This window comes from Hyalella azteca, unplaced genomic scaffold (assembly GCF_000764305.2).
Source record: "Hyalella azteca isolate HAZT.00-mixed unplaced genomic scaffold, Hazt_2.0.2 contig5131, whole genome shotgun sequence".
NCBI classification, from domain to species: domain Eukaryota; kingdom Metazoa; phylum Arthropoda; class Malacostraca; order Amphipoda; family Hyalellidae; genus Hyalella; species Hyalella azteca.
The window spans coordinates 1-21178 of record NW_025935330.1 but is presented as its reverse complement, the minus strand read 5'-3'; the positions used below and the strand labels follow the sequence as shown (position 1 = coordinate 21178).

At 36.5% G+C, this 21178-nt stretch overlaps 2 protein-coding genes and 1 long non-coding RNA gene across 4 annotated transcripts; all 3 read right to left on the bottom strand.

Moving 5' to 3' along the window:
• Positions 1-133: 133 nt before the first annotated feature.
• LOC108671111 (guided entry of tail-anchored proteins factor 1) lies at positions 134-4188 on the bottom strand. Its single transcript, XM_018158590.2, has 4 exons — positions 4055-4188; positions 2016-2181; positions 1443-1630; positions 134-566 (listed from the first exon to the last, which is right to left on the bottom strand). Exons 1-4 carry the CDS (start codon positions 4133-4135, stop codon positions 471-473), a joined length of 531 nt encoding a protein of 176 aa, XP_018014079.1. The 5' UTR covers positions 4136-4188; the 3' UTR covers positions 134-470.
• A 1780-nt stretch (positions 4189-5968) lies between these two features.
• Positions 5969-14462, bottom strand: LOC108671108 (kelch-like protein 10). 2 transcript variants are annotated; one of them, XM_018158587.2, is made up of 10 exons: positions 14102-14462; positions 13422-13626; positions 12896-13123; positions 12459-12665; positions 11681-12215; positions 10744-10925; positions 9430-9625; positions 8638-8775; positions 7975-8075; positions 5969-6688 (listed from the first exon to the last, which is right to left on the bottom strand). In XM_018158587.2, exons 1-10 carry the CDS (start codon positions 14413-14415, stop codon positions 6542-6544), a joined length of 2253 nt encoding a protein of 750 aa, XP_018014076.1. In that variant the 5' UTR covers positions 14416-14462; the 3' UTR covers positions 5969-6541. The 2 variants fall into 2 exon arrangements, with proteins under 2 accessions (XP_018014076.1, XP_047736251.1); XM_047880295.1 differs by having other exon boundaries at positions 5969-6674.
• Positions 14463-18043: 3581 nt separating this feature from the next.
• Positions 18044-18633, bottom strand: LOC108671113. Its single transcript, XR_001930787.2, has 2 exons — positions 18369-18633; positions 18044-18117 (listed from the first exon to the last, which is right to left on the bottom strand). It is a non-coding gene; the product is annotated as an uncharacterized LOC108671113 (long non-coding RNA).
• Between the last annotated feature and the right edge of the window lie 2545 nt (positions 18634-21178).

Genomic DNA, 21178 nt, shown 5'->3' with positions numbered 1-21178 from the left:
TACCTATAAGGGGGAAAATGATCTCAAGGACAAACTGAAAATACTATAAAACAAGTTTAAATTGATTATTAATTAATCAATTTAAAATTTAAATTTAAATTAATTAATTAATTTAAATTTAAACGTTGAAAAAAAAATTTAATTTTACGAATAAAAAGCAATTAAGGCAAGTGGTAACGTGATACAAGAACAGCAAAAGTTGGTAGTTTATTACTGATTTAAATTAATAAATACCAATTATGGAGTTAAATAAAATTAATTTTCCCTTGCTTGCGGTCAAGTAGCGGCGTCAGTAGCAGCCTTCGTTGAGAAACAAATAAATTAATTAATATCAATTATGGAGTTAAATAAATTTAATTTCTCTTGCTTGCGGTCCCGTAGCGGCGGCAGTAGCAGCCTTCGTTGAGAAACAAATAAATTAATTAATATCAATTATGGAGTTAAATAAACTTCCTTTCTCTTGCTTGTGATCAAGTAGCGGCAGCGGTAGCAGCCTTCGTTGAGAAACAAACAGCAACGCGTGACACCAGCGACCTCACACACGCCATCCAAACCATCACTGAGATCTGGCAAAATATCACAAATTTTATTATATGTTCTTCTTTTATTTATTCTTATTCCTCTTTTATCATTGAGGATTAAGTGTGAGAACTGGGAAAATATCACAATATCTTATTATATGTGCTTCCTTTATTTATTCGTATTCCTCTTTTATCATTGAGGCTTAAGTGTGAGATCTGGGAAAATATCACAACATTTTATTATATGTTCTTCTCTCATTTATTCTTATTCCTCTTTTATCATTGAGGATTAAGTGTGAGATCTGGGAAAATATCACAATATTTTATTATATATTCTTCTTTTATTTGTTCGTATTCCTCTTTTATCATTGAGGCTTAAGTGTGAGATCTGGCAAAATATCACAATATTTTATTATATATTCTTCTTTTATTTATTCCTTTTCCTCTTTTATCCTTAAGGTATAATTGGCACTTGAAAACCATGAACGCGAATAAAATAGCAGGCCTCCTAAATGATACCTATCAACGGTTACAATACAATATCATTAAATGAAAACTATACATGCAGTGAAATTACATACGAATGAATCAAGTAAGCGATAGTGGCGTTCAATGTTTAAATGCGTCCCAAAAGAATGTTTTACATGATGTATTCTCAAAAAATATAAGATCTTCGCTAGTCTTTCAACGATCGTGAATTTAGACAACTATTTCTCATGTGACGGAAAATTCTTCGTAATTATGTTATTAATATTACCGTACTTCTCTATTGTAAAAAATATAAGATCTTCGTTAGTCTTTCAACGATCGTGAATTTGGGCAGCCAATTCTTATGTGACGGAAAATTATTTGTAATTATATTATTACGTATTACTTCCCAGTCGTAATTTAGTATAACATCTCTCAGTTATTTGAATTCACCTGGCCGGGCTCACAAGCAGGCATTGCGAGCACATTTTCGAGGGGCGTTAGCAGGTGGGCGGGAAGGGCGGCGACGGCAGAGCCACGACTGTACCAGACGTACCACAGCGTGAACAAGAGCACGACAACATCCACCAGCACACTGCACACTCTACGTATCATCTGTTCCTGCTTGTACCGTTGAGATGCTGTTAAGAAAACGTGTTACTTTGACAATTCAAATTAAAAGAAGTTTAGAAATTTATTATGGGATTAATCATATCCAATTGAGAAGTAGATAGTTTAATAGATACATGTATAAAATCCCAAACTAAATTTTTATTAGGTCAGGATGAAATTCACTCATGAACATCAATGTCCATCAAAATCAATTGCCCTAAACATAAATTTTCCATGCATTCATTTCCAAATGGAACTGATTTCGGCCATTGTTAGGTTTCAAAATTTATTTCCATGAATGACATATTAAACAAAACGTGTAACCTCAGGAATGCAAACTCATTTTATCATCTGTTTACACAATTTTATAACATCCATCTCATTTTCGATTGACAAGAAATCGTAATTGTTTACCTATTGCTTGATATTTTTGAGTGACAGCATTTATTTGCCTTTGCAGTTTTGCCCAGTCAGGAAATTGGTCGGTCATGCTAATGCTTTGGAGACTTCGTTTCAGGGACGAAATTTCTGACAAGAGACGCTTTTCTTCTGCCTTTTCGCCCCCACACACAAACCGTCCCTAGAAAAACAATAAAAGAATTAGGTTTTCTTGTTGCCGATGAAATTATATGAGAACATTTCATATTTACTTAGAAGCAAATCAGCAAAAGGAAGAAATGATACTTCACGTTTTAAAATACCTAGTTAGTGCAGGCAAACTCTTAACTCATCATAAGGTCAGAAGGTTTATATGAAAGAGAGAATACTGCTATGCTAGGTATACATTTTGATGTAAAACACTAATAATTACTTGTAAAAGTGGCAATGGCATTTTCTTGACACAGGCTCATACAGTTACACAAACATCTAATGAGCATGCATACAAGAAGAATTTTTAGGAACATAATTCAATTCAACACATAGTTTAATAACTATTACTTTCAACAAATCATATACAAAAGAAATAAGATAAGATTTCCACCATTTTTAACATATTGCCAATTCATGAATTCAAATACAAAATTTTCAGTTTGAACATTGTAAAACTGAGTTGTTCAGTTCAGTTTGAACATATCATGATATCTTGAAGATGTCCTAACACTTCCTTAAGTTCCAGTCTCGTTGCATTAGGCAAATTAAAAATCCCAGTTTGCCAAGTTCTTTTACATGTTTTTTGGGATAATTACTTTAATTGGAGCCATGTAATTTTTCAATACTATTCTCATGTGCATCAGAGTGCTATTTTAATTATGCTAGTAGGTAAGCAATAGAAACTATTCAAATTTAGTGGCTTGGGTCTAACATACTCCTTCATTTAATACTAGAACCATTTCAATATAATAAATGTGACCTAATACCTATACTTGAATTTAGCAAACTATTTTCTAACGAGTGCCAGAAATAGCCAGAATGCATTTTGTTAATGAATGCTTGAAGATGCTAGGAGATCCTACAGGTGCATAAATGAAAAAAATTTAACTCAGTACTGACAGCAGTGAGTGACAGAGAGCTCATTTTCTTGTCGACAAAAACATGAAGTCACAGCCGGACAGACAGACAGACGGACATGCAGGGTGCATACCGGTATTTAGAAAAAAAATTGCATGATTTTTCCATGACCTGGTTCTAGTAATCTTGGAATGTTAACTGAAAAGAGAGTAGTCAGTGCAGCAGAACCAAACTTTGCCAGGACATGTACAAAATGTGTAGGTATCAAACCTATGCATCCACTTGTATATTTATTTGATCCTTCAATTTTATTATGAATCCATTTTCTCCAATGGTTCCAAATGGAGCCGCTTGGCATTAATTGGTTAATGCATGCAGCACAGAAAAACACTTTCTTTTATCCTTATTTATTTGCAAATTCCATGACTTTCCATAACCTGAAATGAAATCCCATGACTTTCCAGGCCTGGAAAATGAAAAATTGAATTTCATGACTTTCATGTATGCACCCTGGAAATAGCTAGCACAATAGCACCTTTTTATATAAACGAGAAAATGCGCTAAAAAGTTAAATAAAGTTAAATGCTATCAAACAAGGGTTAAATGCTATCAATCAAGGGTGGAAATAAGCTTCTTGCTTATTTTTTACTGAAGAAATTGAAAAAAGACTAAAGGAGCAGATAAAATTGGCTAGATTCATAGGCATTTTTTACCTATTTTAAGGTGGCTTAAGCCCAATTTTTCAGATAGGGTTTTTATGGTCTTTACCAAATTTATCCATAGAAAAATGAAAATAAGAAAATTGCCATATTCTTTGGCATAATTTAAGAAGAATTGCCAGAAAAACTATAGTTTAAGCCTACAATTTATAAAAATATCTCTCCAATGTTTCACATTGGTCATTGGCATTCAGCAGTGCATTCTTTCTAACTTTTTAATTAGGTATGAAATATGATTTCAACAAATACTTTTCAAGAAAATTATCAAAAATATTGAATACTTACCAATATGTTCTTTACTGGAGATGCAATGTAACTAGCACAACTGACTAAAGATGCTACAACAAGTGTAGATATAAATGCCATGCCTAAAATCAAACTATCAGTCTCAGTGCACAATTAATTTGCAGCAGCAGGACCTATGGCCAGTGTGGAAATCCAGAGGGGTAATATATTAACTGGTAAACATAGCAAATTGGAAAGCAGGACCCAAAAATCTGGAACGTCCAGCCAGTGTGGAAATCCAGAGGGGTAATATATTAACTGGTAAACATAGCAAATTGGAAAGCAGGACCCAAAAATCTGGAACGTCCAGCACACTTCCACTTTCACTCCATCATCATCACTGATGAGTCTCTGCAAGATGCCACAGCTGTTTCTTTAAAAAAAACTGCTTGCATCATCACAGTAACAAGAATCCAATCAACGCTCTTCTCTACCGGCGACCTCGGAAACGTTCATGTGGGGCGCAAAGCTTAAGCAGCCTTCCCAAGATATTCCTTGCGCATCGGTGAGTGGTGACTGTGGTCTGTGAGTGATGAGTTTCTACTGGTGTCAGTAGCGACCTTGTAACTTCTACTGAGCACAACTTGTCTTTCAGTAGATTCCTCTTGCTTATCCGTGAGTGACGTGCACAATTAACAATATTGGGATTTTCTCTGTGTTGCCTGACGTAACGTTCATGCCGAGGCCGATTTCTGACGACCTGCAAACCTGTTTCTAGTTGCCACTTGCCTGGAACGTTTTTTTTTTCAAGGCGGAACGCTTTTTTTTAAGTGAACCTCTAATCTTAGATTTCCACTCTGCCTATGGCACTAATCAATAATGGCAGCACTGCACTTCTCCCACTCCAACTCGCCTTGGTGGCTTAGCATATCATATCCAATATTCAAGTAATTCAACTAATGTCAAGGCTACTTAATTCTTCACAACATTTATGTTGCTGGCCTTCAATTGAAAAGTTAATTTGTTTCAAACAAAACTGGATTACAACCTGTTCAAGAGCGCTCAAAAGTCAAAACAGCTTTGTAGTTGCAATTATTATCATTATGTTTTAATTGAAGTAGTTTCTGCCTAGTGCAAATTGCAGACTCTTGGTAATAATTGTTAATAAATCACTGACATTTGACGACAGCACAAATACTCTGACTGTCCGACATTCCAACTACGACTGGTAACAAAAAACAGTCCATCACTCGTGTTGATAAATATTAGTTCCGGCTTTTCCTCCGCTGGATTCCGCACGACCGAAATATATTTAATTGACAAGACCCTTGATACATATTAACAGAATAAATCAATTTTCTAACTCTTCGATTTGCTTCAAATAATATAAATTGATATATTAAACCTAACTTGGCGTTTCAGATACATGACGATATATAAAATACGTATAAACTTTTGCTTACGTTTCCATAATTGAAACCTCGCAGACGCTTTCGGTTGGTTTTCAAGATTCAGACAACATAAAATATACTTCAAACAAAACTTCAGTGAATTACAATACAGTGATAATACCTCATACAAATTACGTTTCCATATTGGATTTAGAGTATAGTTCAATGCGTTGCAAAGGAAAGCGAAATCGAAGAAGTGATCACGACTTTAACATCACCTTTAGGTTCTAATGCATGCATGTGCGTAGAATTATTGGTCTGCGTTCATTAGTTTTAGAGATATTTTATGCCCTCCTAATTTTGGTGTGTATCTTTTGTATCTCGGATTTCATGCCCCCAGCCGGAAAAGTTTGTATCTTGTTCAGTTCAAACTAGAACTAGGATATCTCGATTATTTCGAGTTTTGTCAGGTTCTGAATACATAAGCATTCTTTTCAATAATGATCTATATAGTATATTACACTAATCGTTTCTCACTTTTGTGGAAAAGAAACAAAATTTTACAATTTCTTTTAATATATTTTCAGGAAGGGTAAAATTAACCACTAGACGACTTAACATATAAAAATTTGACCAACATCGCAAAAAGAATTAGGAACAAAAGAACAATTGAAATTCAAATAAAGCACGGACACGAATGGATATCAATAAATTTGATAATTCTCGCAGAAAAATAAAATATGTATAATGCTAGAGAGGTGGTATAATATCCGCAACACATAAACCTTATACATAAAACATATCATAAACGAAGTAATGATTAAAACGTTAGTGAGAACGAGAAATGCTCGTTCCTCGATGTGAAGATTACAACACGGTAGAAAACGTGTACATTAATAGCCAATAATCTGTACCACGAATAAATTAAGAACGTACTGGGGTTTCGTTTTACATTTAAGAATCAATTTTCTTCGTCAAATAATTGATCAATTTCAGTTCAGCATTATGTAACGATCAAGTTAATCATACTTAAGACAGCATAAGCAACAAAATAATAAAATTCTTTCTTTAAAAACTAAGACATCACTCGGGTTAATATACGAAAATTAAGCGACACAAGTAACAATAAAAAACATGTATTGTTAATAAGAGAATTTCAGGTGAGATCGACGTGTTCTTCAGCGTCGTCATCCCTCTTGCCCCAGCACGAGAGACGTAGCGTGGCCGCCCCAGCGCCCACCCTGGGCACCTGCATGCTGGGACGCGTGTGCCAGCTTTCCGAGCCCAGTCTGAAAACCTCCACCTGAAAACACACTTTAATTAATATCAAGCTTAACGCTAACTATTAATTACAATGAGTCTCGAACATTGATCGTGTCTCACCGCTAAGTCGTTAAGAGAAAATTTTGGTTCCTAAATTTATCGCTCGACGAGATTACCACTGTGATATTTCGATGGGTACCCAGGCAAACCGCGGGGCTGTCCAGTATCAGGACACTTAACCGCGGGGCTGTCCAGTATCGGGACACTTAATCACGGGGCTGTCCAGTATCGGAACACTTGACCGCGGGGCTGTCCAGTATCGGGACACTTGACCGCGGGGCTGTCCAGTATCGGGACACTTGACCGCGGGGCTGTCCAGTATCGGGACACTTGGCCGCGGGGCTGTCCAGTATCGGGACACTTGACCGCGGGGCTGTCCAGTATCGAGACACTTAACCGCGGGGCTGTCCAGTATCGAGACATTTGACCGCGGGGCTGTCCAGTATCGGGACACTTAACCGCGGGGCTGTCCAGTATCGGGACACTTAAAAAACGCTATGAAGTCATTGGACATCATTCTTGTTACGCTACAAACAAGGAAAAATTACAAACTATATTATTAGTGAGCTTCAATTGCAAGTTCACCGATAATTTACAAGAAAAGGAAACTTAAAAAGTAAATTCATCATAGATATCTTCAGTGGAAAAGTTTCGCATGCTAGCTATATCATCAGTTCAAAATATTGGACTGAAGAATTGGAATAATATCACTGGAATTGAACAATGAAATGAGGTCATTAGAAAAAATTTAGAACAGTTCGTTCAGTTTTCGATCGTTATTACGAGCAAACCTCGTTCATGCACCAAACCCTGAACTTTGAATGACATCGAACCATCGAAATAAACTCAAATATCAAAAAAAAATTAGCTTCCGGTTAATCATAATGAAAAGTGAAGGCTGAAAAGCATGAGGCTGCAAATATTTTTATATTACTTTATTAGTACGTAAATTATAGCTAATTTTAATTGAGGGAAAATATCAGTATTAGTCCGTAAGTTGTTAAGTTGAATAGAGGGAAAAGTGCAATATATATTAGTATATTATTAGGTACAGATTCATCCGAGTACGTACTCGGATGAATCTGTACCTAATATAATCGTACTTATCTACGTACATTACGTAATCTGTAATGTACATAATAATGAATCGTACTTATTTGAATTTAGGATGGCATTATTTGTTCTTGTATTCGATTACAGTCCAGAGAATGCAATTGGCTGTACTTTACACTAAAATATAAATAAATAAGCAGCCCGTGGGGGCACCTCGTTGGTAGGACGGTGGCCGTTGAAGCCTCCCATGACGTGCATACTGCCCTCCGACACGCTCACCGCGAAGCTGCTGCGTGGCGTCAGCATCCCTTGCACTGCACACCACACACCATTATTAGTATAGCATAGTAGTATAGTATCTTCGGCTGAAGAATAGGCCTGGATAGGCCGGTCGCCGATTATTGTACTTTTCTTGACTAGACTGGCCTTTTGATCAAATCTTTTCAACGGACGGCAGATTTATTGCTACGCTTCATTATCAATGGTGATCTTATAAGTACCCAAAAGTGTTCGTATTAATCACTAATTAAGCTTCATTATAATGCTAATATGCATACCACACTCAGGATATTGGTGAACATCATTATCAATGGTGATGTTATAGGTACGCGGATGTACCACATACTAACTAAGCATAATTATTAATGGCGATAATATAAGTACCATTAGTGCATTGTATCGTTTAATAACAATACAGATAAGGAAATCCTGGGGCAATTATTGGCGGACATTAGGTCAAAATATATGAGGCGAAAATGATAAAGTTGAATGGTGCATGTTGTGATAGCTAACCATGACCCTGCAATGGTGCTCGCCATTATCCAGCAATAGTGGGCACAAACTTATCACAAAAACCTTCGTACTGAAGCAACTCACCCTGGGTCCAGGAGTCCGTATGTTGGTTGTAGCGATGGACACTGTTCAGCCACCGGGTGCCATCGTAGCCGCCCATAACGTAGAGCTGCTGACCAAGCACAGCCGCGCAGTGATACGCGCAGCGCACAGGCAAACTTGCTGTAAATGAGCACATGGGGATGAGGTGTTATATACAACACACTATAAACTATAACACAAAGTATCATAAGGGATCATCGTTCCCACCAAGTACCGTAAATCAACCAGTTACGCTGCTGGACTATGTTATTGCTAATAGAGATGTTATTGCTAAGTGCTGTGCTTTAATAGCTATATAAACGGTGCCTATTTGTACACGTACATAGACTATACATAGACTTTACTATGGTTGTATGTTGCGCACTTTTATTACCATATACAAACTGTGCCTATTTATACACATACATAGACTATTTGGTTACTTGCACCCTTACTATCGTAATATGTGCTTGAAATTATTAAATGTTTCATTGTATGATCGAATCTAAATCACCTGCCTGTCACAATATTTAACATAATACGGGCAATAACCATTATTAGTTATTTAATAACAGCTATCATTGGAGTAACAAACTGGAATTTACATGGAATTTGAACCACCTATTGTGCCCCAGCGCAGCATGATGCAGAAAAATTTCATGTTATGATCGTGCTTAAACCACCTGGCTGTCAACACATTTTACATTTATAATGTGAACAAATTTCGATTATCATGAGTTGTAATTATTATGTTTGGAGTCACAAACTTAGCGATTGAAACAAAGTATTACCCACCCATTCTTCTCCATCGCCGTGTGGCAGGGTCATATCGCCAGCAGGAGCTGCTGAAGGAGGTGAGGGCGCCACTGCGGACGAGGCCACCCAACAGGACGAAGCAGCCGTTAATTACGGCGGCCGCAGCATAGCACGGGCCTTTCACCAGGGGCACGGGAGGCAGCACCTCCCAGGAGGCACTGTTATAGGGCAGTCGCTGTCCGACACATAATAATTCTGAACAAATGTTATAAAATTATGACCAATGTCACTCATTATAAAGCGCTTTGCATCGCAAAATAATAGGTGAAAATCACTATTCATGTCCAATTTGATGCATTATTTGGAGACAACAATTAAATCAATTGAACAGGGGAAATTTGAGGAGCAAAGAAATAATTATTGCTATTGATGTTTACTGACGAAAGTCTCAATAATCAAAAGTTTCTCATATCAAAGATCGTTGATCACCCACAGGGGGCGGAAAGTCTCAATAATCTTGCCCGCTGAAAGCTGGCTCGAAAGAAGCAGCGTTAGCATCTCAAATAGACGAAGTGACAAGGAGGGACAGGTGAAGAGCAACAGAAACTAAGACACTCGAACAAGAGGTCGCTTACACAGGACGTCGGCCGCCCGCACGAGAGAGACAGAGAAGGGAAATGCAAGGAATCCTACCTACATAATAACTTAATGTAAGGAATCCTACCTACATAATAACTTAATGTAAGGTATCCTACCTACATAATAACGTAACCCCACAACTGAGACCTGCAGTCAGACACCGCGAGCTCAGCAGTGGGGCACTCAGGAACAATCCCCCTAGGAACGCAAAATCCGATAGGATTTCTGATGATCACAGAAACACATCACAGGATCCCCCCAAGATGAGAAAATTAATAAATAATTAAGTTTGGTTTCAAATACTTATTAAATTAAAATACAATACCGTAATAGCCAGCAGTAGAAATACTTGTACAAGACAAGAAAGACAAATTGAAAAAAAAACATTCATAACATAACAAATGCCTGCAACAGAATAATGAGAAAGCCTATAAATGTCCTAGATCTAGAATAATTACTTATAATTTCCATTAATTCCTTGTTTACTTGGATCAGCAGTGCCAAGAGGGTCCATGGGTTAAAATAATTTTGTTGTCGAGTACATAAAATTAAAATACATTATGTATCATCCTTTCCAATTCAGTTTATTTCTTTAAATACACCCCAGTTTAGAATTATGGATAACAATGAACGTAATAAAAGACTAAATGTGAAAAGGGATATACGGTGAATATGGTATATAATCTCGAATTAAGCAATGAAAAGAATCCTCACTGAGAAACTATTGGAGAATCCAATACAGTTCGCCCCGCCAGCGCAGTATATGTCATCATTGATGACGGCAGCGCTGCATCCGTAGAGCGCAGAGGGCAGCAGCGGCAGCTGGGACCAGCTGTTATCATCTGGCCAGAACTGAGACACACATGCTGATGCAGATCTGCAGTCATCAAGACCACCTGCACATCGATACTTTATTAGAGGATATGATATTTTGTTAGTATGCAAACCACCTGCCTCTTAATAGGTACTTCATAACATGATTGTATCAAAACAATGAGCTCACCATTCGATAAAATGCCATATCATAACCACCTGCCTCTTAATACTTCGTAAATATCATTATATCAAAACAATGAGCTCACCATTCGATAAAATATCATATCATAACCACCTGCCTCTTAATACTTCGTAAACATGATTATATCAAAATAATGAGCTTACCATTCGATAAAATATCATATCACATCCACCTGCCTCTCAATATTTCATTGATAGTATCAAAGCCATCTGCCAATTAATACATCGTTGTATGACCGTATACAACTCACACCATTTTACTGATTAAAACAGTAATTTAAAAGTCAAAGAAGTTTTTACCATTGAAGTTCTCATATTGAGTTGGAAACTGAAGGCTTTTTTAGATATGTAAAGTAAAGAGGTTCAGAATAACAAAAATACAAATTTGATTGTTAGAATAGATTCACAGTTCTACATCCTATCAATCTATGAAAAATAAAGCTTTGGCAAATGTACTTTAGAGGAAACTGAACTGTAAAGAACATTCACTTGACTGGGAGCATTTGCCTCAATAAATATGAAAAAAAAACTTGTACTACAAACATGGGAAAGGCATGGGTGTGCAATTAAATTCTATCAAAAATCATGATTAATGGTTTAATACAAGCTTGTGGAGTAAGTATGAGCAACTGACCTATGACAACCATTGTGTTTGATGCCTCCAAGGTTACCACAGCCGCATACTGCCGAGCTTCAATAGTAGCAATGGTTCGCTTAACAACATGTCTAGAGGACAACCTAGAGGCAGGTCGCTTGCTTGATGCCATGTCTCGTAAAAGTCCAACATAGCTGTTATATGAGCTATCAAGAAGCTTAGATAAGTCAGGGTCTTTAACATTGAAAGATTTAGGTTCAGAATCCACAAGCACATTGATGTTCTCAGGCTCGTGAAACCATGTTGAATTTATCATGTTGAGGGAATGGCAGTCTGGGCTAGATTTTGTATTTTTCTCCATTTTGTTAACAGTTTCCAAGGAAATTGGGGAATAAAATCTCAACTTGGCTAACTCGCACTCTACATTTCTCTGCGGTAGGCTATTTTCTCTATCGCATATAGAATACATGAAACTCCATTTATTATCCCTAGGGGATTTGGGGTTGGCGGTGTTGTAACATTCAACAGACTTGCAGAGGCGGCCACACTCTTCTCCACCCACCACAAACAACACCTGAAATAAAATATCTACAAGTTATGCCCATCAAATTCGAAATTAAGATGACACCAAGGACATGAAATGAATCATGGAATGAATTAAAACACATTTAAAATAACATTATGATATTTTATAATGGTTATATAAACTTTTTTATTAATAATTTATTCACAAAATACATAATCTGATTTATTTACTACTTGCAAGCATCTTAAAATACTATTTCAGTATAAAAGTATAGACATTATGTTGATTCACCTCAATAGTTTCAATTTCTTGCTGTAGCCTTGCATTATCAAAAGAGTGGAAGGAGTTCAGTGGGAGGTTAGAGTCTGGATGGAGCGTGAGGACTCCAGCTAATCTTGGATGATGATGCAGAAGGCAGCAGAGTTCTGGCACTGACAGGATCGTGGTGATGTAACTGTACCTCACCGATGGATCATGATCAGCCCATGCCTTCACCGCCTGTGAAAAAAATTTAGTGACTAACTTCATGAGTACGTACCATAATAATTATTATGAGTGATATTAAAATAAAATTTATCAACATCATTGTATAAATAAAGCAAGGCCAAAATCTACAGACAACAAAAAAAAATTGTATGTCTTTCAACTGCTTTGACTACAACATTTAGTACTTCAAAATTACTATTATTCTAGTAATACACAAAACTTAAACCTGCACATGGGTGCACCTCAATAATTTTAAAATGTGACACACGTTCATCTCTTATTAAGAGAGGGTGGCTGAACAATTGTTGTAGGCAGGCAGGTGGTGCGTGTAGTAAACAATTGTCTACGTCAGCCAGCAGTAGGTGGGCATGTCTTGCAGCATATGACATTGCATACCGAGCAAGATCGCGGTCATTGTAAGACACTGCAGCAGTGTGCACTGACACACAGCTCCTGGCACATATGTTGCGCTGTGAAGAATTGGATAATTTAATGGAATTTAATTTAAAGAATGCAATCAAGTGTCCAAAATGTAGAAGTATACTTTCTGATGACAGCACTTTACTTAAAAGAAATTTTTTTTATTGCACAGCTGTAATATAAACGAATGTATATGGTATAGTTAAGAGCATTTAGTAATTCACAAGCTCTCAAAAAAAACAAGCACCTGTAATTTTACTGTATCTTATTATATTTTTTATTTAACAACTAGCTACATATATCAAAGAGTCCAAATGACAATGAAATAAAAAAGTTAACTGATCTTACCTGAGCATAGTAAGAGCATAGCCTGAACAGAGATGGAATATTAAAGTAATCAGCCAGGGCCATTACGTCCAATACCGTCTCATCAGTGAGGCATGCTGAGCCAATGTATATATATTGCACCGTGAGCATCATGGGTAAGAGGTCCACATCCTTCAGATTCACTACATTGCTACACTGCTCTTTACAGCTGTGCCCAAGCATGGACCTGTGTAAATATAATTACATTTTCTATAAAAACAAATAGTAGGTATAGTATAGTATAGTATCTTCGGCATTAAATAATTAGGCCTGGATAGGCCTGTCGCCGATTCTTATATAATAATATATAAGATATATATATAATATATATAATAAACATATATATATAATAAACATATATAAACATATAAACATTATTTATATAATAAACAAGTAACAAATAGAACAGGAGGTAACATTTCTTCAGAAAACTCATACAGTGACATATTTATTTGAAATTACTAATAAGAGAATCCTAGATCAATTCAAACAAGATAACATCTACTATTTCAATAATTAAGCTCAATTTTATCATGAACATATAAGGGTTAAGCTTAACTTTGGATAAATAAGGAGGGAATAAAAATTTAGATCTACAAAGAATTGCTGATTATGTTATTTTGGTAGAAGTAATGGTATTTCAATATAGGTAGATAACTTACTTGAAGTATGATGACACTTTACAAAAAATTGTTTTGTGAACATGTAGTTTTCCATCTGGTAGTTGCAAGATGAGATCTGTATTGTCATCACTTTCATTTATTCTTTCATTCATAAAAAGCTCCATGAATGACTGGTTAAGTTTTTCAAATTCAATATAATTAGTAGCTTTTTGACCAAGAACTCTGGGTATGGCTATGGCTTCTTGGCTATGGGCCAAGAGAACATTACTGAAAGTTACATTGCTGGCTAGTACTTCTTGGAACAAAAGCTCAGCAGTTTGAGAACACCATGAGGGGTTGGCTACTAAATTCATTATAAAAATTAATGAGAACTTATCTCTACAAGAACATGAAGAAGAGATTACCAATTTATTATATTATGAACAAAGTATTAGAAAAAGGTCAGCAAGAAAACTGAAATTGGGATGCGCACCAATGTTTGGTCAGACCAGCCATCTACTTGACAAAAATTCATTCATTAAAACTCCCCTAATACAATATTTGTATCTCCTATTCCTAGAAAATTGAAATATGTCAATTAATAAGTATTCACAACAATATCCAAAGAAATCCATAGATTCAGTTAAAAACACTGATGGTCAACATATACCTACATTTAGGAAAATAATATATACTAGCAGTATATTCAACATTTGAAAATGAATTTTTCAAAAATATAAAAGAATGATTCATTTTCCATAATAATAATAATAATAATAATACATAAATAGGAAAAAACAAGAAATATTGAGGTTCTAAAATTATAGAACCGAGATGGGAAAAATTCTACTTTTAAATGTGATCTCCTGGGTCATGGCTCTGGTCAAATATTCTAGCGTGTGACAGTGACACCATCATGATCTTGCCATAATACTTTATGACACACAATAACTTATAGAGCAAGTACTTTTAGATTAGAAGTGTTTTGTGGGACATTATAGACTTAAAATGTGCCTCAAGTCTTAATAAATTTTATAAAATTATATAATTATTACTTGTAATTGTTGTTTATTATCAAATAAACTTATAGCAAATTAATTTGATTCTATAGCTATGTGACATGAGCTTTGTGTTTTACTTAAAAATTCCCATTTCAGGTAATGAATTGCAATTGTAAGAAAGCATGGAAATATAGGGAAACATCTTTTCATTCTTTTGTGACAAATTAGTAGCATAAATGTGTATTCAAAACTTTACATTAGCAATCAATGTCAAGTGACTTATGTACTACATCATAAACCATACATATGATCAAATCAAGTTGACAGATTGGTTCTGAAAGCAGTTTTGACTTTTGACTTGAGTGACCTATATAACCAGATTATAATTTATATAATAAGTATTTACGATAAACTTATAAAGGAGATACTTTAGAATTTCTCAATGTTAACAGCTTTAAAATCCAAGCAGAAATATAAATTCTTCATATTTTTTTAGGCATTTAATGGCTTAAAACCTAATTTTAAATTCAATATGTCCTTTAATTTTGAAATAACTTCAAATTTCTAACCAGTTAAACTGCTGTTGTTGCGCCTTGCTAATGCTGTCTTTTATTTATTTAGTATGCATGTTCTGTTTTGCAGGAGGTGGGGGAGTGGGGCTAGTCTCCCACTAGTGTGCTGTGTGCTACTGCTGTCAGTCTGTCAGATATCAGTGCTGTAGAGTGTGCAGGCATGGAATATATCTATGTGGCAAGCTGCAACTGGATTTTTTTCAAGCTGTGGTTTTATGGGTTTGACAGCCATGATTCCATTTCTTTGAGCCATGAATTCCATTTCTTTGAGCCACGAATTCCATTTATCAAGCCTTTAATTCCATTTCTTCAAGCCGTGAATCCCATATCTCAGCCATGAAAACCCTTTACAAGCCACAAACTTATTTACAAAGCCGCATGCTTGTGTTATCCCAAATATCTAATTTTGCCCTAAAAAGTCTGATCACATAGCAACACTAACATTTGTCTTCACTTAAGTGGCAGCTCAACATGTGATAATGCGGTCTGACCTGCTGACAGCTCTGATGTGACCACAACTAAGCAATCTTCAAGGAAACATTTTGGGTTGACTTGTTGTTATTATGTTCTGCAGGATATTTTGGTGGCAGCTTTGAACTTCAAGTAATGTGGAACTGAGGAAGTTTAAAATTTCATGAAACAATTTTATTTCAATCAAACAAAAATACATGACATTGGAGCTGTGACATTTCATACCAACAGAAATTATATAATATTATTAGAGCTGCAATATTTCAGAAAAAATAGGACTTTTCCCAACCTGGGAGTGTCAGAGTGTGGAGTGTAGACCAGTCTGTAAAAGGAGAATTGATTGATCCAAAATCTTAATTTACCATGTACTTTAATATTAACTATGGAATTGCACCATGGACATGGTCAGTGATGGAGAGGCCTGAGAGGAGGCAGGTTCAGCGGTTCAGGTTGTGTTGAAGGGCAGTCAGTCCAGTGTGAGTGGCAGAGCAAGAGCAGAGCCTTTTTAGACTCTTCATCTAGTTTATTTTCAAGTCCTATAAGTAGGCTAGTAAAGTATCATAGATATCAGCATTATTATTATTATAAATATTATACACAATAAATTTGTTCAAATCTTGAATAGATGCAGAGAAATTTAAAATTATAAATTAGTAACTGATTCTAAAAAATCTGTGGTTTGCCAGGTTTGGCAGTTGTCAGTTTGTCACTATGCTTTCAACTGATTGAAGAAGAAAAAATAATAATATTAATGATAACTATAAAGATAAGGAATGCTGAGAAATAATTAAAAATTTGCAGTGATTTGGAATGGAAATTTATGATGGAGAACTAGCTTATAGCTACTGCCACATAACTAACATAGGTACTAACCTAAATGTAAAATTACACAGGGCAAAAACTGAGATATAGCAATAATAAACAATATGAATTTCCTCTTTGTTTCCTTTTCACCTAGGTACGTAGCTCTCATCTTACCCCTAACACGAACTTTCACACCCTCTTTGCTGTTTATTTTCCCTTTCTCCCTCCTTCTTACTAACAAATGAATAGGCTATGTGATGCGTGGCTGATGGCCGTTGCAACTTGCAAAGGCCTGACTCTGAAGTCACTGAAGTGTCGTTGCTTTTAATGTACTTCAGGAACGTCCTATATTCCCTTTAACACTTATGGACTGTATCATTCACTAAATGAATCATGGTCAGCTGCTAACGACCAGAAAGATCTCATCTATTGAAGTAGATCAATTGAATTAGACACTCCCGTGCATTGCATCAGCCTACAGTCGAACCGCCACTTTTTGAGGGAAGATATAATTTGAAATAGAACTATGCTATCTGATTATTCTGGAATCTAACCTCTCACATGCAGTGAACGTAAAATTACATAATTCAACGATTTTCGGAGCCGTAACTCATATTCAATACGCGGTTTGGTGGTGCACGGCAGGTTTAATGCGGTTCCTCCTATCCTAGATGAGTTGGGCTGATTGGTCGCAGTCCGACTGTCCGACAGTGAGTCCGTTGACGTTGTTTGTTGGTTTAGCCTGATTACAGTTCAAAGGTACTGACTAAAACCCGGACCCGGACCGGTCCGCCGGACCCGGACCGAGTGACTTTGCGGTACTGACTAAAACCCGGACCCGGACCGGTCCGCCGGACCCGGACCGAGTGACTAAAACCCGGACCCGGACCGGTCCGGCGGACCAGGTTCAAAAAAATACAAGGCTGCAAATCATCTGAAACGTCGAGAAAACTTTTAATTTCAGATATAAAATTTTTATATTTACTGAAATTTACTGAAATTTTTATATATATAAAATTTCGTCGCACCAACATATTCGGGTCACAGAAAAGTTCATTTCTCGATCAAACTAATCGATAGAGAATCTTCTGAAACGTCCAGAAAACATAAAAAGTTGGTATCGAATTTTCGAAAATTTACTTAGAAAAATGAGAGATGCTTTTCAAGTTTCTTTCTTAGATCTTGACATTTGAGGGATGCCACTAGAAGAGTAGCTCAGACCAAATACCTGCCAATGTTACATAAATCAGTACACATAACACATACATATCATAGGTCGTAGCAGCTGACAACATGATTATTACATTTTATATCTCACAAGAATATTTCTTATCAACTTGAGGTTTTACTCACACAGCTGCCACATGGCAGATCTTGTTTTGATATGAGACAATAGTTACATATTTGTCATTACAATAGCAACACCTCACAACACAAAGAGGATACAAAAATAAACAAATCTTATTATTAGATTCTTACCCCAGTTTAATGTGCTCTAAGTAACAAAGTAATGCCAAGTGAATAAATCGGTTACGATCCGCATTTCGGTTCAGTGTTGCACTTTGGGGAAAGTCTAGATTATTATTTGACAAACATTGTTTATCTTTTTCGAATTATGAAATTCTATTTTATTTTAATATTGTCATCAGACGTATGTGCAGGCTAACTAGGTACATTTATAATTGTACTGAACATGCCTTATTTTATAATTCATGACAAAATGAAATAATACATTTTTCGAGACGTTTACTACAAGACCATGCTTCAGAGAGTAGTAAACCTCCGCCTCCTAAAGTACGACATTTGGCTCATACCCATCATGAAACATGAACATTGGATGCTCTTGGTTGTCGAATTAATTAAGCGGTTCATCTTGTTGCTAGACAGTTTGCAAACCAGGTCTGAGAAGCCCATACAACAAATGGCATTGTTTTTAGCTGGATTACATGAGGCTCATTCCCACCGCAGATTCGACTTTAACTTCTGGAGAGGCTATAAACCTGATGACTTGCCTCGCCAATGTAATAGTGACGACTGCGGTGTGTACAGTCTGCGAATACGGCAGAATCATTTGCAGTGGGAGAGGAAATCTACGGGTGGACACTGAACGATGCAGAAACAGAATTAGAAAAGATCTGGAGAATGCTATAGATCAAGTATTCGACCACGAAGAGGAATGATCAAACCGAAAAGTGCATCTTTTAAAGGCAACGGCAAAGTTGTCGTGAGTAGAACGCCTCCAGGGTCCTTCAGCTGTACGCTTTTGTACCTACAAATAGCCGTCAGCTCGGCACACGGTACATCGTTTTTGAAGTGCGCTCTGGACGAGTGCATCAATCCCAAAAAAGACGATCAAAACATGATCAGTTGTGACAGTTGTCGCAAATGGTATCACCATGTGTGTCTAAACATGTCGCCTATCGATAAGAATAACGAAAGCATCTCTTACTTTTGTCCATCGTGCGTTTAAATAATTTGTCATCTACTTATAATCAAACCGACCAATGAAATATGTATATATTTGCCTATTCTGTGACTTAGGACATGACCGCACCATTGAACAGTTCAAATTATTTTTTGTAACATAACAAATGAATGAATTTCGGAAAGGTAATTTACACGCGCCATAATAAATAATTATCATCGTTCAAATTATATGTTTCTAATTTTTATTCGTTAATTATTCCATATCATAACGTCAGTGCAAATGATTGAACTGGTTTGAACTGAAGTTCTAATGATTCTATGCTTATTTCAAGGATCAAGTTTCATAGGAATCATATTTATCAAGGAACGATGTTTCAAAGGAATCAAGCTCTTTGTGATGTTTGATATCTATATTCTAAACATACCGGATTTAGTCTAAGACTAAGAGATAGTCGTATTAGTTCTGTTATCAATGGCAATAATGTCAATTTAAAACTGTTTAAACTTTAAAAGTCATTCGAACATGCATTTTTTACAATTTGAACGTTTCTATTTGATGTTCATTTCAATTATCCCCTAGTTCGCTGTTACCCGCTGTCTTGTCTGAATTTCGGACAGGTTGTCCTCTGTTCTGTCCATTGCTGTTCAAGTTGTCCGCTGCCCTGTGCGTTGGAATTTTGAGATGCATATATAGATAAAAGAGTCGCTTTTTGTTTTATTTTCACACATTTATTTGTTTTGTGGGTGAAGTCGGATCAATAGTTTGTGCAGATGTTTTATTGGTATACTGGTGGACCTGGCCAGCATTAGTGTCTGAATCAGGTCTTGGAACTGAAACACCTTCCAGCATAAGTTCCCCATCTTTACACGAGAGGAAACCCTCAAAATTTGCCACTGGCTCTTTCCTTTGTCTCATAAGAGCATTGGAGTTTGAAGCTAATGTTTGTATCATATTATTGGCCGATACAGATGGCGGGGGAGAGGGAGCTGGACTAGAAGACAGATTAGCCCTGTTAGGCTCAGTACAACAAACAGCTAAAGTTGATTTTGGGTCTCCCAATTGATCAAAGTTCGATGAGTGCCCTGCTGGCGGTTTTTCTGAAGGTATGGGTTCTGAATAAATGCCGTTGTCATCAGATGAGCGGGAAGTACAAGATGTATAAACTTATTTTTTCCGACGCTTGCCGGAATTTCGGACTATTTCAAAAGTTAATGAATCAATCTAATTTAAAGTGGAATTGCCTCGTCGACCAAATACTCAATCCCCCCGGACACTGTTTATCGCTGCGATGCAAAATCACACAGCCGAGAGCTTATGTTAATAGTAACCTCTCTCGTTGAAGTCTCAGCAAGCCGTCGGAATACCTGCTCAGTACTAAACGTTGGACCTTCGTCACCTTGTCAGGCATTTTGGGCTGACTGACACGAACTGTTCCGAGCGAGCCGTTCATGTCGTACGCTCTTTCGGGCAGTTAACTCGTATGGAGTAATTAACTCGTTATGGAGTAAAGAAGATGGACGGGTGTCTCCACTTTACTCGTAAACGTGTAAGCTGAAAAGCTCGCGCCTATACCTCTTCCTAGCCGAGCTCTTCCCTTGAACACCTAAGCCGCTGAGATCACCGCTCTCTGAAAGCCGCTTGCTCTCAAGTCTGTAACAATTTAGAACAATCAAACAATTTGTACAATTTTTACTCAACTTGATTTCGGTTTTTTAACTTGTGTTTATCTAGCTCTTGCATTTCAAGATGGCTGGTCAGAGAGGAAAAAGATTAAGAGAAGGCTTCCAGTCCTGTTAAACCGAATGCGAAGATCAAATCGCAAAATGAGCGAGAGGAAATTTGTAAATTTTGCAAGCTGGTT

Coding starts and splice junctions, on each gene's coding strand:
- LOC108671111 (XM_018158590.2), bottom strand. CDS start 4,135: ATGGCATTTATATCTACACTTGTTGTAGCATCTTTAGTCAGTTGTGCT. Junction 2,182..4,054: donor CTCCAGTAAAGAACATATTG/GTAAGTATTCAA, acceptor TTGTTTTTCTAG/GGACGGTTTGTGTGTGGGGG. Junction 567..1,442: donor CTGCTTGTGAGCCCGGCCAG/GTGAATTCAAAT, acceptor ATATTTTGCCAG/ATCTCAGTGATGGTTTGGAT.
- LOC108671108 (XM_018158587.2), bottom strand. CDS start 14,415: ATGAATTTAGTAGCCAACCCCTCATGGTGTTCTCAAACTGCTGAGCTT. Junction 8,776..9,429: donor ACGGCGATGGAGAAGAATGG/GTGGGTAATACT, acceptor GCTCATTTACAG/CAAGTTTGCCTGTGCGCTGC. Junction 6,689..7,974: donor GCCACCGTCCTACCAACGAG/GTGCCCCCACGG, acceptor GTGTGTTTTCAG/GTGGAGGTTTTCAGACTGGG.